The 15,113-nt window shown below is 50.0% G+C and overlaps 1 protein-coding gene across 2 annotated transcripts in view; it reads left to right on the forward strand.

Moving 5' to 3' along the window:
* The window catches only part of IGSF3 (immunoglobulin superfamily member 3), a 65,546-nt gene that overhangs the window by 41,029 nt on the left and 9,404 nt on the right, over positions 1-15,113 (forward strand). For both annotated transcript variants that reach the window (XM_069946037.1, XM_069946036.1), the window contains exons 4-8: positions 1,191-1,598; positions 1,693-2,082; positions 2,699-3,100; positions 3,427-3,831; positions 12,658-13,059. In XM_069946037.1, the coding sequence (XP_069802138.1) occupies positions 1,191-1,598; positions 1,693-2,082; positions 2,699-3,100; positions 3,427-3,831; positions 12,658-13,059 (2,007 nt within the window). The remainder of the gene's footprint in view (positions 1-1,190; positions 1,599-1,692; positions 2,083-2,698; positions 3,101-3,426; positions 3,832-12,657; positions 13,060-15,113) is intronic.

Raw genomic sequence — 15,113 nt, forward strand, 5'->3', positions numbered from 1 at the left:
TCCTGGGTATGGGGCCCCCTCCTCCTGTAGCCTCTCCTGGGTATGGGGCCCCCTCCTCTTGTAGCCTCTCCTGGGTATGGGGCCCCCTCCTCCTGTAGCCTCTCCTGGGTATGGGGCCCCCTCCTCTTGTAGCCTCTCCTGGGTATGGGGCCCCCTCCTCCTGTAGCCTCTGCTGGGTATGGGGCCCCCTCCTCCTGTAGCCTCTCCTGGGTATGGGGCCCCCTCCTCCTGTAGCCTCTCCTGGGTATGGGGCCCCCTCCTCCTGTAGCCTCTCCTGGGTATGGGGCCCCCTCCTCCTGTAGCCTCTCCTGGGTATGGGGCCCCCTCCTCCTGTAGCCTCTGCTGGGTATGGGGCCCCCTCCTCCTGTAGCCTCTGCTGGGTATGGGGCCCCCTCCTCCTGTAGCCTCTGCTGGGTATGGGGCCCCCTCCTCCTGTAGCCTCTGCTGGGTATGGGTATGGGTATGCCCTGTAGGCCTTTGTGTGGCATACGCCGTCCCGTAGGCCTTTGTGGGGCATACGCCGTCCCGTAGGCCTTTGTGGGGCATACGCCGTCCCGTAGGCCTTTGTGGGGCATACGCCGTCCCGTAGGCCTTTGTGGGGCATACGCCGTCCCGTAGGCCTTTGTGGGGCATACGCCGTCCCGTAGGCCTTTGTGGGGCATACGCCGTCCCGTAGGCCTTTGTGGGGCATACGCCGCCCCGTAGGCCTTTGTGGGGCATACGCCGCCCCGTAGGCCTTTGTGGGGCATACGCCGCCCCGTAGGCCTTTGTGGGGCATACGCCGCCCCGTAGGCCTTTGTGGGGCATACGCCGCCCCGTAGGCCTTTGTGGGGCATACGCCGCCCCGTAGGCCTTTGTGGGGCATACGCCGCCCCGTAGGCCTTTGTGGGGCATACGCCGCCCCGTAGGCCTTTGTGGGGCATACGCCGCCCCGTAGGCCTTTGTGGGGCATACGCCGCCCCGTAGGCCTTTGTGGGGCATACGCCGCCCCGTAGGCCTTTGTGGGGCATACGCCGCCCCGTAGGCCTTTGTGAATAAATAAAACAGTTAAACCTTTTATGTAAAAATATTTAACCGTTAATATTTTGGGTGGAGTCCCCCTTCAAGAGGCTCCCCTGTCTATCATAGAATAATTATTGGGGGTGATGGTGTCCACACCAGTGACCCCTAACCATCTCTTGTGTCCACAGTGATCCCGGACTCGCTGCTGGTCTCGTCCTCGGCTCAGACCCTACAGAAGGTGGAGGGCGGCTCCATACAGCTGTCATGTGACGTGTCTCATAGCACGGCCCAGCACTCCCACCTCAGCGTCTCCTGGTATCGGAAAAGTGGAGAGAAAACCGAAGAGGTCATGTCCCTGAGCCGAGACTTCTCGCTGCGCCCCGGCCCGGACTACGCTCAACGCTTCTTGGTGGGGGACGTCAGGATGGATAAAGTTGGAAACAGCACCTTCCGCCTCACCGTCTACAACCTGCAGCCCTCCGACCAGGGGTTCTTCTACTGCCAGGGCACCGAGTGGATAGAAGACCCAGACGGCTCCTGGTTCCCTATGACACGCAAGCAGTCCGAGGAGTCAGAGGTCATTGTCCAGGCAACAGGTAAGAAACATGAAGAGGTCTTATGTCTGATCATATGTATCAGTGATGTGGTCCGGGGTCAGGGTTGGTCACATGATCCATCTCTCTTCTGTAGATAAGGAGTTCAATGTGAGACTGGAGACGGACCGGCGTGCATACAGCGCGGGGGAGACGGCGGAGCTGAGATGCATCATTGAAGCTCAGAATGTGGTGGATCGTGTATTTGCCGTGTCCTGGGCGTTTAACAGCTCCCTGATGGCCAGTGTGAGCCCCGGAGGGGTGGCCTTGCTGACCGGAGACTACAGCCAGAGGGAGAGCCACGGAGAGCTGCGCGTGGCCCGTGACAGTGACACCATCTTCTCCCTTAAAATCTTTCGGCTTCGCCCAGAAGACAGCGGCAAATACAACTGCAGAGTGACAGAGCGAGAGAGAGCCGCATCCGGAGAGATGGTAGACCGAGACAGCAAGAGACCCAAGAACATCCCCATCACGGTCTCCCCTCTGAGTAAGTCACCAGCCCACCCCGGGGGTCTGCCCCTCCTGAAGTGTCTATCATGACTGCACCTCCCCATGAGTGAGTGTCAGCCATTACTGCACCCCAAACCCCGCCGTGAGTGTTTGCCATTGTACCATTGTAGTTTTGGGTCTGGTTCAGTTGGATGTCTGTCATGCCTCTCGTGGGTCTCTTCTTGTGAGAGGTGTGAGAGACATCAGACCACAGAGCGACAAATCTCTTCTTGTCACATAGCAGTCTGATGTTTCTTGTGTCTCATGGGTCTCTTCTTGTCCCTCCGTGTTCTGATATCTCTTGTGGGCTTTTTGTCGCTCTGCGGTGGGATGTCTCTCGTGGGTCTCTTCTTCTTGCTCTGATGTCTCTGTCTCTCGCGCCTCTCACAGGTCTCTTCTTTTTACTCTGTTTCTCCTTGTCACTCCGTGGTTTGATATTGCTTGTGGGTCTCATCTTGTTGCTCTGCGGTGGGATGTCTCTCATGGGTCTCTTCTTCTTGCTCTGATGTCTCTTGTGGATCTCCTCTTGCTCTGTGGTCTGATGTCTGTCATGTCTCTCACAGGTCTCTTGTTGCTCTGATGTCTCTTACAGTTCTCTTCTGGCTGTCTTGCAGAGACCTCAGTGACTGTCACGGTGGTGGCTAATGCCAGCTCAGTTCTGGAGGGCTCTGGCATCTCTCTCACCTGCCTCGTGGCCTCACTCTATGGGCCTCAGAGTCGCATTTCAGCCTCCTGGCACCTTCAGGATGCTCAGAATCGGCAGAGGGAGGTGATCCAGCAGGACCGGGACGGGGTTACCTGGGCCAGCCAGGTGTACAGAGAGCGTGCCAGCAGCGGGGGTCTGCGGATGGTGCGGTCCGGCTCTGACACCTTCACCCTAGAACTAGAGAGCAGCCAGCGGCAAGATGCCGGCTCATACGAGTGCCGTGTCACTGAGTGGCTGCCGAGCTATGATGGAGACTGGCAGCGACTGGGAGAGAGAACGGCCCGGACCAGCGTGGAGGTGACCTCACTCGGTGAGTGCTATCATACCTCATATACCTCACTGGCCCCCCGCCAGCTCCGCATCCCATAATGCACTGCATCAGAAGGATGAGCACAGTTCTGGCACAGATGGCTGGCATTGCTTCATGGCGTGGGCATGGCGTGTAGGAGACAGTGTGAGAGGATAGCAGCCTGTCCCAACCACCTCAGCTCCACCATCTGACATGGGGACAGCTCAGTGACCACCATGTCTACTATGTGGGCTCCCTCTTCTCTCAGGTGGGAGGGAACATATGAGGGTTATACAGAGGAAGCAGCACAGAGGATTTCAGCTCACCGTGGTGTTGTCTTGTTACAGAGACGGGCTTTGTGGTGATGGCGATCTCCCGGACCCCCGGGGTCAGCTACTATGACTCCTTTGACCTGCAGTGTATCCTAAAGCCGCACTTCCCATCCTGGGTGGGGGTCTCGGTGACCTGGCGATTCCAGCCAACCAGCGGAGGAGACACCCACGACCTGGTGACGTTCAGCCGCTCCGGCGGGGTACAGTGGGGGGAGCGTGCCGGTAACTTCCGCGGTCGCAGCATTGTGGAGAAAGCAGATTCCAGCCACAATGTGAGACTGAGCATCAGCCGGGCCAGCGAGTCCGAGGCCGGCAAATACCAATGTGTGGCCGAGCTGTGGAGGAGGGAGTACAACACCAGCTGGAGCCGCCTGGCCGAGAAGACCTCCAACCTGCTGGAGATCAGAGTGCAGCCCCCAGGTAAGAGGCCGCTGCCCCCTCCCCAGGGTGTGTGAGAGAGAGAGGCCGCTGCCCCCCCCCCCCCCCCCCCCCGGGTGTGTGAGAGAGAAAGGCCGCTGCCCCCCCCCCCACAGGGTGTGTGAGAGAGAGAGGCCGCTGCCCCCCCCCCGGGTGTGTGAGAGAGAGAGGCCGCTGCCCCCCCCCAGGGTGTGTGAGAGAGAGAGGCCGCTGCCCCCCCCCCCAGGGTGTGTGAGAGAGAGAGGCCGCTGCCCCCCCCCCCCCCCCGGGTGTGTGAGAGAGAGAGGCCGCTGCCCCCCCCCCCCCCGGGTGTGTGAGAGAGAGGCTGCTGCCCCCCCCCAGGTGTGTGAGAGAGAGAGGCCGCTGCCCCCCCCCCAGGTGTGTGTGAGAGAGAGGCCGCTGCCCCCCCCCCAATGTGTGTGAGAGAGAGGCCGCTGCCCCCCCCCCCAGGGTGTGTGAGAGAGAGAGGCCGCTGCCCCCCCCCCCCAGGGTGTGTGAGAGAGAGAGGCCGCTGCCCCCCCCCCCAATGTGTGTGAGAGAGAGGCCGCTGCCCCGCCCCCCCCCCCAGGGTGTGTGAGAGAGAGAGACCGCTGCCCCCCCCCCACAGGGTGTGTGAGAGAGAGAGGCCGCTGCCCCCCCACCCCCACCCCAGGGTGTGTGAGAGAGAGGCCGCTGCCCGCCCCCAATGTGTGTGAGAGAGAGAGGCCGCTGCCCCCCCCCCCAATGTGTGTGAGAGAGAGAGGCCGCTGCCCCCCCCCCTGGGTGTGTGAGAGAGAGGCCGCTGCCCCCCCCCCCCCAGGGTGTGTGAGAGAGAGAGGCCGCTGCCCCCCCCCCCCCAGGGTGTGTGAGAGAGAGAGGCCGCTGCCCCCCCCCAGGGTGTGTGAGAGAGAGAGGCCGCTGCCCCCCCCCCCAGGGTGTGTGTGAGAGAAAGAGAGAGAGGCCGCTGCCCACCCCCCCCCCCGGGTGTATGTGAGAGAGAGGCCGCTGCCCCCCACCCCCCAGGGTGTGTGACAGAGAGAGGCCGCTGCCCCCCCCCCCACAGGGTGTGTGAGAGAGGCCGCTGCCCCCCCCCCCCAGGATGTGTGTGAGAGAGAGAGGCCGCTGCCCCCCCCCCAGGATGTGTGTGAGAGAGAGAGGCCGCTGCCCCCCCCCCCAATGTGTGTGAGAGAGAGAGGCCGCTGCCGCCCCCCCCGAGTGTGTGAGAGAGAGACGCCGCTGCCCCCCCCCCCAGGGTGTGTGTGAGAGAAAGAGAGAGAGGCCGCTGCCCCCCCCCCCAATGTGTGTGAGAGAGAGGCCGCTGCCCCCCCCCCCCCAGGGTGTGTGAGAGAGAGAGGCCGCTGCCCCCCCCCCAATGTGTGTGTGTGAGAGAGGCCGCTGCCCCCCCCCAGGGTGTGTGAGAGAGAGAGGCCGCTGCCCCCCCACCCCCACCCCAGGGTGAGAGAGAGAGAGGCCGCTGCCCCCCCCCCAGGGTGTGTGAGAGAGAGAGGCTGCTGCCCCCCCACCCCCACCCCAGGGTGTGTGAGAGAGAGAGGCCACTGCCCCCCCCCCCGGGGTGTGTGAGAGAGAGAGAGGCCGCTGCCCCCCCCCCCCAGGGTGTGTGAGAGAGAGAGGCCGCTGCCCCCCCCCCCCAGGGTGTGTGAGAGAGGCCGCTGCCCCCCCCCCCCCAGGGTGTGTGAGAGAGAGAGGCCGCTGCCCCCCCCCCCCAGGTGTGTGAGAGAGAGAGGCCGCTGCCCCCCCCCCCCCCAGGGTGTGTGAGAGAAAGAGAGAGAGGCCGCTGCCCCCCCCCCCCCCCAGGGTGTGTGAGAGAGAGAGGCCACTGCCCCCCCCACAGGGTGTGTGAGAGAAAGAGAGAGAGGCCGCTGCCCCCCCCCCCCCAGGTGTGTGAGAGAGAGGCCGCTGCCCCCCCCCCCCCCCAGGTGTGTGAGAGAGAGAGGCCGCTGCCATCAGCCAGTGTGGGGAGGCTGTAAAAAATCGGGTGTGGCGTCCACTGTCAGACCGGTAAATCCAGATACCCGCCCCCTCCCCCCTCCAGTGATGGGAAAAAGCCTGAGAGACGCTCCATACCGGAGATGACATCACTACTGTATACACTACACATACACTATATACACTACACATACACTATATACACTACACATACACTATATACACTACACATACACTATATACACTATATATACATACACTATATACACTATATACACTACACATACACTATATATACTATATACACTACACATACACTATATATACTATATACACTACACATACACTATATACACTATATATACATACACTATATACACTATATACACTACACATACACTATATACACTACACATACACTATATACACTATATATACATACACTATATACACTACACTATAGACACTACACATACACTATATATACTATATACACTACACATACACTATATATACTATATACACTACACATACACTATATACACTATATATACATACACTATATACACTATATACACTACACATACACTATATACACTACACATACACTATATACACTATATATACATACACTATATACACTACACTATAGACACTACACATACACTATATACACTACACATACACTATATACACTACACATACACTATATACACTATATATACATACACTATATACACTACACTATAGACACTACACATACACTATATACACTACACATACACTATATACACTACACTATATACACTACACATACACTATATACACTATATATACATACACTATATACACATACACTATATACACTACACATACACTATATACACTATATATACATACACTATATACACATACACTATATACAATACACTATATACACTACACATACACTATATACACTATATATACATACACTATATACACTACACTATAGACACTACACATACACTATATACACTACACATACACTATATACACTATATACACTACACTATAGACACTACACATACACTATATACACTACATATACACTATATACACTATATACACTACACTATATACACTACACATACACTATATACACTACACATACACTATATACACTACATATACATACACTATATACACTACACTATATACACTACATATACATACACTATATACACTACACTATATACACTACATATACATACACTATATACACTATATACACTACACTATATACACTACACATACACTATATACACTATATACACTACACTATAGACACTACACATACACTATAGACACTACATATACACTATATACACTATATACACTACACATACACTATATACACTACACTATATACACTACACATACACTATATACACTATATATACATACACTATATACACATACACTATATACAATACACTATATACACTACACTATATACACTACACATACACTATATTCACTATATATACATACACTATATACACTACACTATATACACTACATATACACTATATACACTATATACACTACACTATATACACTACACATACACTATATACACTATATACACTACACTATAGACACTACACATACACTATAGACACTACATATACACTATATACACTACACTATATACACTACACTATATACACTACACATACACTATATACACTATATACACATACACTATATACACTACACTATATACACTACACTATATACACTACACATACACTATATACACTATATACACTACACTATAGACACTACACATACACTATAGACACTACATATACACTATATACACTACACTATATACACTATATACACTACACTATATACACTACACATACACTATATACACTATATACACATACACTATATACACTACACATACACTATATACACTATATACACTACACTATAGACACTACACATACACTATATACACTACACTATATACACTACACTATATACACTACACTATAGACACTACACATACACTATATACACTACATATACACTATATACACTACACTATATACACTACACTATATACACTACACTATATACACTACACTATAGACACTACACATACACTATATACACTACATATACACTATATACACTACACTATAGACACTACACATACACTATATACACTACACATACACTATATACACTACACATACACTATATACACTATATATACATACACTATATACATACACTATATACACTACACTATAGACACTACACATACACTATATACACTATATATACATACACTATATACACTATATACACTACACTATATATACATACACTATATACACTTTACTATATACACTATATACACTACACTATATACACTACACTATATACACTATATACACATACACTATATACACTACACATACACTATATACACTACTCTATATACACTACACATACACTATATACACTACACTATATACACCACACATACACTGTATACACTATACTATATACACCACACTATACTATACACCACACATATACTATATACACTATACACCACACATACACTATATACACTACACTATACTATACACCACACATATACTATATACACTATACACCACACATATACTATATACACTATACACCACGCATATACTATATACACTATATACACTACACTATACACCACACATATACTATATACACTATACACCACACATATACTATATACACTATACACCACACATATACTATATACACTATACACCACACATATACTATATACACTATATACAATACACTATATACTCTATATACACATACACTATATACAATACACTATATACTCTATATACACATACACTACTCTATATACACTACACATACACTATATACACTACACTATATACACTACACATACACTATATACACTACTCTATATACACTACACTATATACACTATACTATATACACTACACATACACTGTATACACTATATACACTACACATACACTATATACACTACACTATATACACTATACTATATACACTACACATACACTATATACACTACTCTATATACACTACACATACACTATATACACTACACATACACTATATACACTACACACCACACATGTACTATATACACTATACACCACACATGTACTATATACACTATACACCACACATGTACTATATACACTATACACCACACATGTACTATATACACTATACACCACACATGTACTATATACACTATACACCACACATGTACTATATACACTATACACCACACATGTACTATATACACTACACATACACTATATACAGTACACTATATACACTACACATACACTATATACACTATATATACATACACTATATACACTTTACTATACACACATACACTATACACACATATACTATATACACTACACTATATACACTACACATACACTATATACACTACACTATATACACTACACATACACTATATACACTACACTATATACACTACACATACACTATATACACTACACTATATACACTACACATACACTATATACAATACACTATATACACTACACTATATACTCTATATACACTATATACACATACACTATATACACTACACATACACTATATACACTACACATACACTATATACACTATATACACTACACTATATACACTATATACACCACACATACACTATATACACCACACATACACTATATACTACACTATATACACCACACACATTCTATATACTCTACACATATACTATGTACACCACACACATACTATATACTCTACACATATACTATGTACACCACACATACACTATATACTACACTATACTATACACCACACATATACTATATACACTATACACCACACATATACTATATACACTATACACCACACATATACTATATACACTATACACCACACATATACTATATACACTATACACCACACATACACTACACTATACTATACACCACACATGTACTATATACACTATACACCACACATGTACTATATACACTATACACCACACATATACTATATACACTATACACCACACATATACTATATACACCACACATACACTATATACACTACACTATATACACTATATACACTACACATACACTATATACAGTACACTATATACACTTTACTATATACACTATATACACTACACATACACTATATACACTATATATACATACACTATATACACTTTACTATATACACTATATACACATACACTATATACACTACACTATATACACTACACATACACTATATACACTACACTATATACACTACACATACACTATATACAATACACTATATACACTACACTATATACTCTATATACACTATATACACTACACATACACTATATACACTACACTATATTCACTACACATACACTATATACACTACACATACACTATATACACTATATACACTACACATACACTATATACACTATATACACTACACTATATACACTATATACACCACACATACACTATATACACCACACATACACTATATACACCACACACATACTATATACACCACACACATATACTATGTACACCACACACATACTATATACTCTACACATATACTATGTACACCACACATACACTATATACACTATATACACTACACTATATACACTATATACACCACACATACACTATATACACCACACATACACTATATACACCACACACATACTATATACACCACACACATATACTATGTACACCACACACATACTATATACTCTACACATATACTATGTACACCACACATGTACTATATACACTACACATACACTATATACACCACACATACACTATATACACAATACACTACACATACACTATATGTGTGTGACTTGTGTATTGTTAACCCCCTCGCTGTGTGTGGGGCTTGTGTATAGTGACCCCTCGGTGTATATAGGGTTGCTGTATACTGCTGGAGTATATAGGTATCTTATGGCTGCTCCTCTATATTTACATTCCCCCGGGTATTCTTACTTGGAGCTTTCTGGCTCATTTGCATATTTTGACCCTTTGCATCCTGGGCCGCTCGTCTTCATTTACATACGATGTGGCCAGGATCTTTTTCCGTATTCCTATTTCTGTTGCATCCTCCGCCCCGTACGCCCCGTACGCCCACTCCTTGGGACTCTGTGCCTGTGGTTTCCCTGGTAACATGGCTCTCCTTAGCGACAGTTGCCAGGGAAGGAGGTGATAGGCATCTGTGGGTCCCGGTATCAATCACAGAACTGGGGCAACAGAGCCATGAGACTGCGTGGCTGTCACCCAGCTTTCCCAGACTCCTCGGTGACAGAATGTGTGTCCTCCCCCGCGGCTGTTACCCAGCTTTCCCAGACTCCTCGGTGACAGAATGTGTGTCCTCCCCAGCGGCTGTTACCCAGCTTTCCCAGACTCCTCGGTGACAGAATGTGTGTCCTCCCCAGCGGCTGTCACCCAGCTTTCCCAGACTCCTCGGTGACAGAATGTGTGTCCTCCCCAGCGGCTGTCACCCAGCTTTCCCAGACTCCTCGGTGACAGAATGTGTGTCCTCCCCAGCGGCTGTCACCCAGCTTTCCCAGACTCCTCGGTGACAGAATGTGTGTCCTCCCCCGCTACTGTCACCCAGCTTTCCCAGACTCCTCGGACACAGAATGTGTGTCCTCCCCCGCGGCTGTCACCCAGCTTTCCCAGACTCCTCGGTGACAGAATGTGTGTCCTCCCCCGCGGCTGTCACCCAGCTTTCCCAGACTCCTCGGTGACAGAATGTGTGTCCTCCCCCGCGGCTGTCACCCAGCTTTCCCAGACTCCTCGTTGATAGAATGTGTGTCCTCCTCCGCTGCTGTCACCCAGCTTTCCCAGACTCCTCGGACACAGAATGTGTGTCCTCCCCCGCGGCTGTCACCCAGCTTTCCCAGACTCCTCGGTGATAGAATGTGTGTCCTCCCCCGCGGCTGTCACCCAGCTTTCCCAGACTCCTCGGTGACAGAATGTGTGTCCTCCCCCGGGGATCTCACCCAGCTTTCCCAGACTCCTTGGTGACAGAATGTGTGTCCTCCCCCGGGGATCTCACCCAGCTTTCCCAGACTCCTTGGTGACAGAATGTGTGTCCTCCCCCGCGGCTGTCACCCAGCTTTCCCAGACTCCTCAGTGGCAGAATGTGTGTCCTCCCCCGCGGCTGTCACCCAGCTTTCCCAGACTCCTCGGTGACAGAATGTGTGTCCTCCCCCGGGGTTTTTCACCCAGCTTTCCCAGACTCCTCGGTGACAGAATGTGTGTCCTCCCCCGGGGATCTCACCCAGCTTTCCCAGACTCCTTGGTGACAGAATGTGTGTCCTCCCCCGCGGCTGTCACCCAGCTTTCCCAGACTCCTCGGTGACAGAATGTGTGTCCTCCCCCGGGGATCTCACCCAGCTTTCCCAGACTCCTCGGTGATAGAATGTGTGTCCTCCCCCGGGGATCTCACCCAGCTTTCCCAGACTCCTCGGTGACAGAATGTGTGTCCTCCCCGGGGGATCTCACCCAGCTTTCCCAGACTCCTCGGTGACAGAATGTGTGTCCTCCCCCGGGGTTGTCACCCTGCTTTCCCAGACTCCTCGGTGACAGAATGTGTGTCCTCCCCCGGGGTTGTCACCCTGCTTTCCCAGACTCCTCGGTGACAGAATGTGTGTCCTCCCCCGGGGTTGTCACCCTGCTTTCCCAGACTCCTCGGTGACAGAATGTGTGTCCTCCCCGGGGGTTGTCACCCAGCTTTCCCTGTTGTGTTTTTCAGTCTCGCGGCTGCAGGTTGGTAAGGGGCAGCGCTCGGTGACGGTGCTGGAGGGGGCGCCGGTGAGCCTGTCCTGCATGGTGCGCTCGCAGAGCAGTCCGGACTCCCGCTTCTCGGTGCTGTGGTTCGCGCAGGAGCCCTCGGGGGCGGATGGGAAGCTGATTGTGCGGAGCGGTGCTGGCATGGAGTATGGGATGTACGCGGAGGAGGCTGATCTGAAGGAGCGGCTGCAGCTGGAGGAGCTAACCCCTGGGCACTACACCCTCACCCTGCGGGGGGCCCGACTCCAGGACAGCGGAGGATACTACTGCCAGGTGGAGGAGTGGCTGCTGGACCCCAACCAGGCCTGGTACCAGCTGGCCAAGGACGCCTCCGGGCTGACCGAGGTCAATGTGAAGATGCCAGGTAAGCCGAGGCTATGGGGGGCCCCAGGCTATATAAGAGGCGGCTATGGGGGGCCCTGTGAGTAGACACTATGGGGATCCTGATGTAACAAGCCGGAGTGTATACCCCCAGTCCCGGTTATACCCCGGGTATATTTTGGCCCAGGCCGGTTCATTCCCCCCCCCCCCCCCCCCCATGATATTGGGAGCTGGGAGGGACAGACACCGTAACTTCTCTCCCCTATCAGGGATTCCGCTTTGTCTGTGAGATACGGGAGAAGGGTACAGGTCTGATCGCATCGGGGGATTCCGCTTTGTCTGTGAGATACGGGAGAAGGGTACAGGTCTGATCGCATCGGGGGATTCCGCTTTGTCTGTGAGATACGGGAGAAGGGTACAGGTCTGATCGCATCGGGGGATTCCGCTTTGTCTGTGAGATACGGGAGAAGGGTACAGGTCTGATCGCATCGGGGGATTCCGCTTTGTCTGTGAGATACGGGAGAAGGGTACAGGTCTGATCGCATCGGGGGATTCCGCTTTGTCTGTGAGATACGGGAGAAGGGTACAGGTCTGATCGCATCGGGGGATTCCGCTTTGTCTGTGAGATACGGGAGAAGGGTACAGGTCTGATCGCATCGGGGGATTCCGCTTTGTCTGTGAGATACGGGAGAAGGGTACAGGTCTGATCGCATCGGGGGATTCCGCTTTGTCTGTGAGATACGGGAGAAGGGTACAGGTCTGATCGCATCGGGGGATTCCGCTTTGTCTGTGAGATACGGGAGAAGGGTACAGGTCTGATCGCATCGGGGGATTCCGCTTTGTCTGTGAGATACGGGAGAAGGGTACAGGTCTGATCGCATCGGGGGATTCCGCTTTGTCTGTGAGATACGGGAGAAGGGTACAGGTCTGATCGCATCGGGGGATTCCGCTTTGTCTGTGAGATACGGGAGAAGGGTACAGGTCTGATCGCATCGGGGGATTCCGCTTTGTCTGTGAGATACGGGAGAAGGGTACAGGTCTGATCCCATCGGGGGATTCCGCTTTGTGAGATACGGGAGAACGGTCCAGGTCTGATCACATCGGGGGATTCCGCATTGGGTTTGCGCTATTTTTTGTGATCAGGAGACTTTGTGCACCCGTTTGGGTGATGGGTTCTGCAGGTACATTCCATCAGTCTCCGCCTCCTGCTCCTTGTTTCAGGGATTGCATCGGGAGGGGGTGGGATTTTCTATAATGTTTTTGGGCAGAATCCCCCCAGCGGAGCTGTTTAGCTGAGCAGGTTTAGGCCGGGTTCACACTGCGTTTTTGCTGTCTGTTTTTCCATCAGTTTTTTGCAGAAAACAAATGAAAAATCGATATAAAAGACGGCTGCATTTGTCTCCGCTTTCATCTGTTTTTTCATTCACTGTCATTAGAAAAATTGTTTGTTTATTTTCTAGCGTACACAGAACCGAATCGTGCGCGGACGCCTTTTTGTGTACGTTAGAAGGCTGCATTTTGATTTTGTTTTTAATAGTTTTTTTGGGGGATAAAAAAAGGATGGAGTAAACGGACTGCAAAAAGCGCAGTGTGACCCCGGCCTTAGGCGCAAATTGTGTAAGATGTATCGCGGCTCTCGCGTCTAAGGATGATTGTTGCGCAAAAACACGTAAAATTTTGCACGGCCCATAAAAACTGCCCCCCCTCAAAAATACTGCCCCCCCCCCCCAATAGGATTTTATTACTTCAATCAGAGAAACTTTCTTCATATAAGGAACGTCCTGAAACGGTAACTTATATGGGCAGCTTTACATTGGGCGATTATCGGGGAATGTTTATGGGTCACCTGATCAGCACATGGCGGGTCCTACGCAGATCAGCACACCCCTTGGGTATACTGTGGCCTGGGATAGACCAGTGCTTCTTAATTCCAGTCCTCACCAACAGGTCAGGTTTTGAGGATTTCCCATACAAAGGACACCTGTGCTAATACCTGATGCACTGAGTATAATGATATCACCTGTGACATACTAAGGAAATCCTCAAAACATGAGCTGTTGGTGAGGACTGGAATTGAGAAGCACTGGGCTAGACTAT

Source organism: Dendropsophus ebraccatus, chromosome 11, assembly GCF_027789765.1.
Source record: "Dendropsophus ebraccatus isolate aDenEbr1 chromosome 11, aDenEbr1.pat, whole genome shotgun sequence".
Lineage (NCBI taxonomy): Eukaryota > Metazoa > Chordata > Amphibia > Anura > Hylidae > Dendropsophus > Dendropsophus ebraccatus.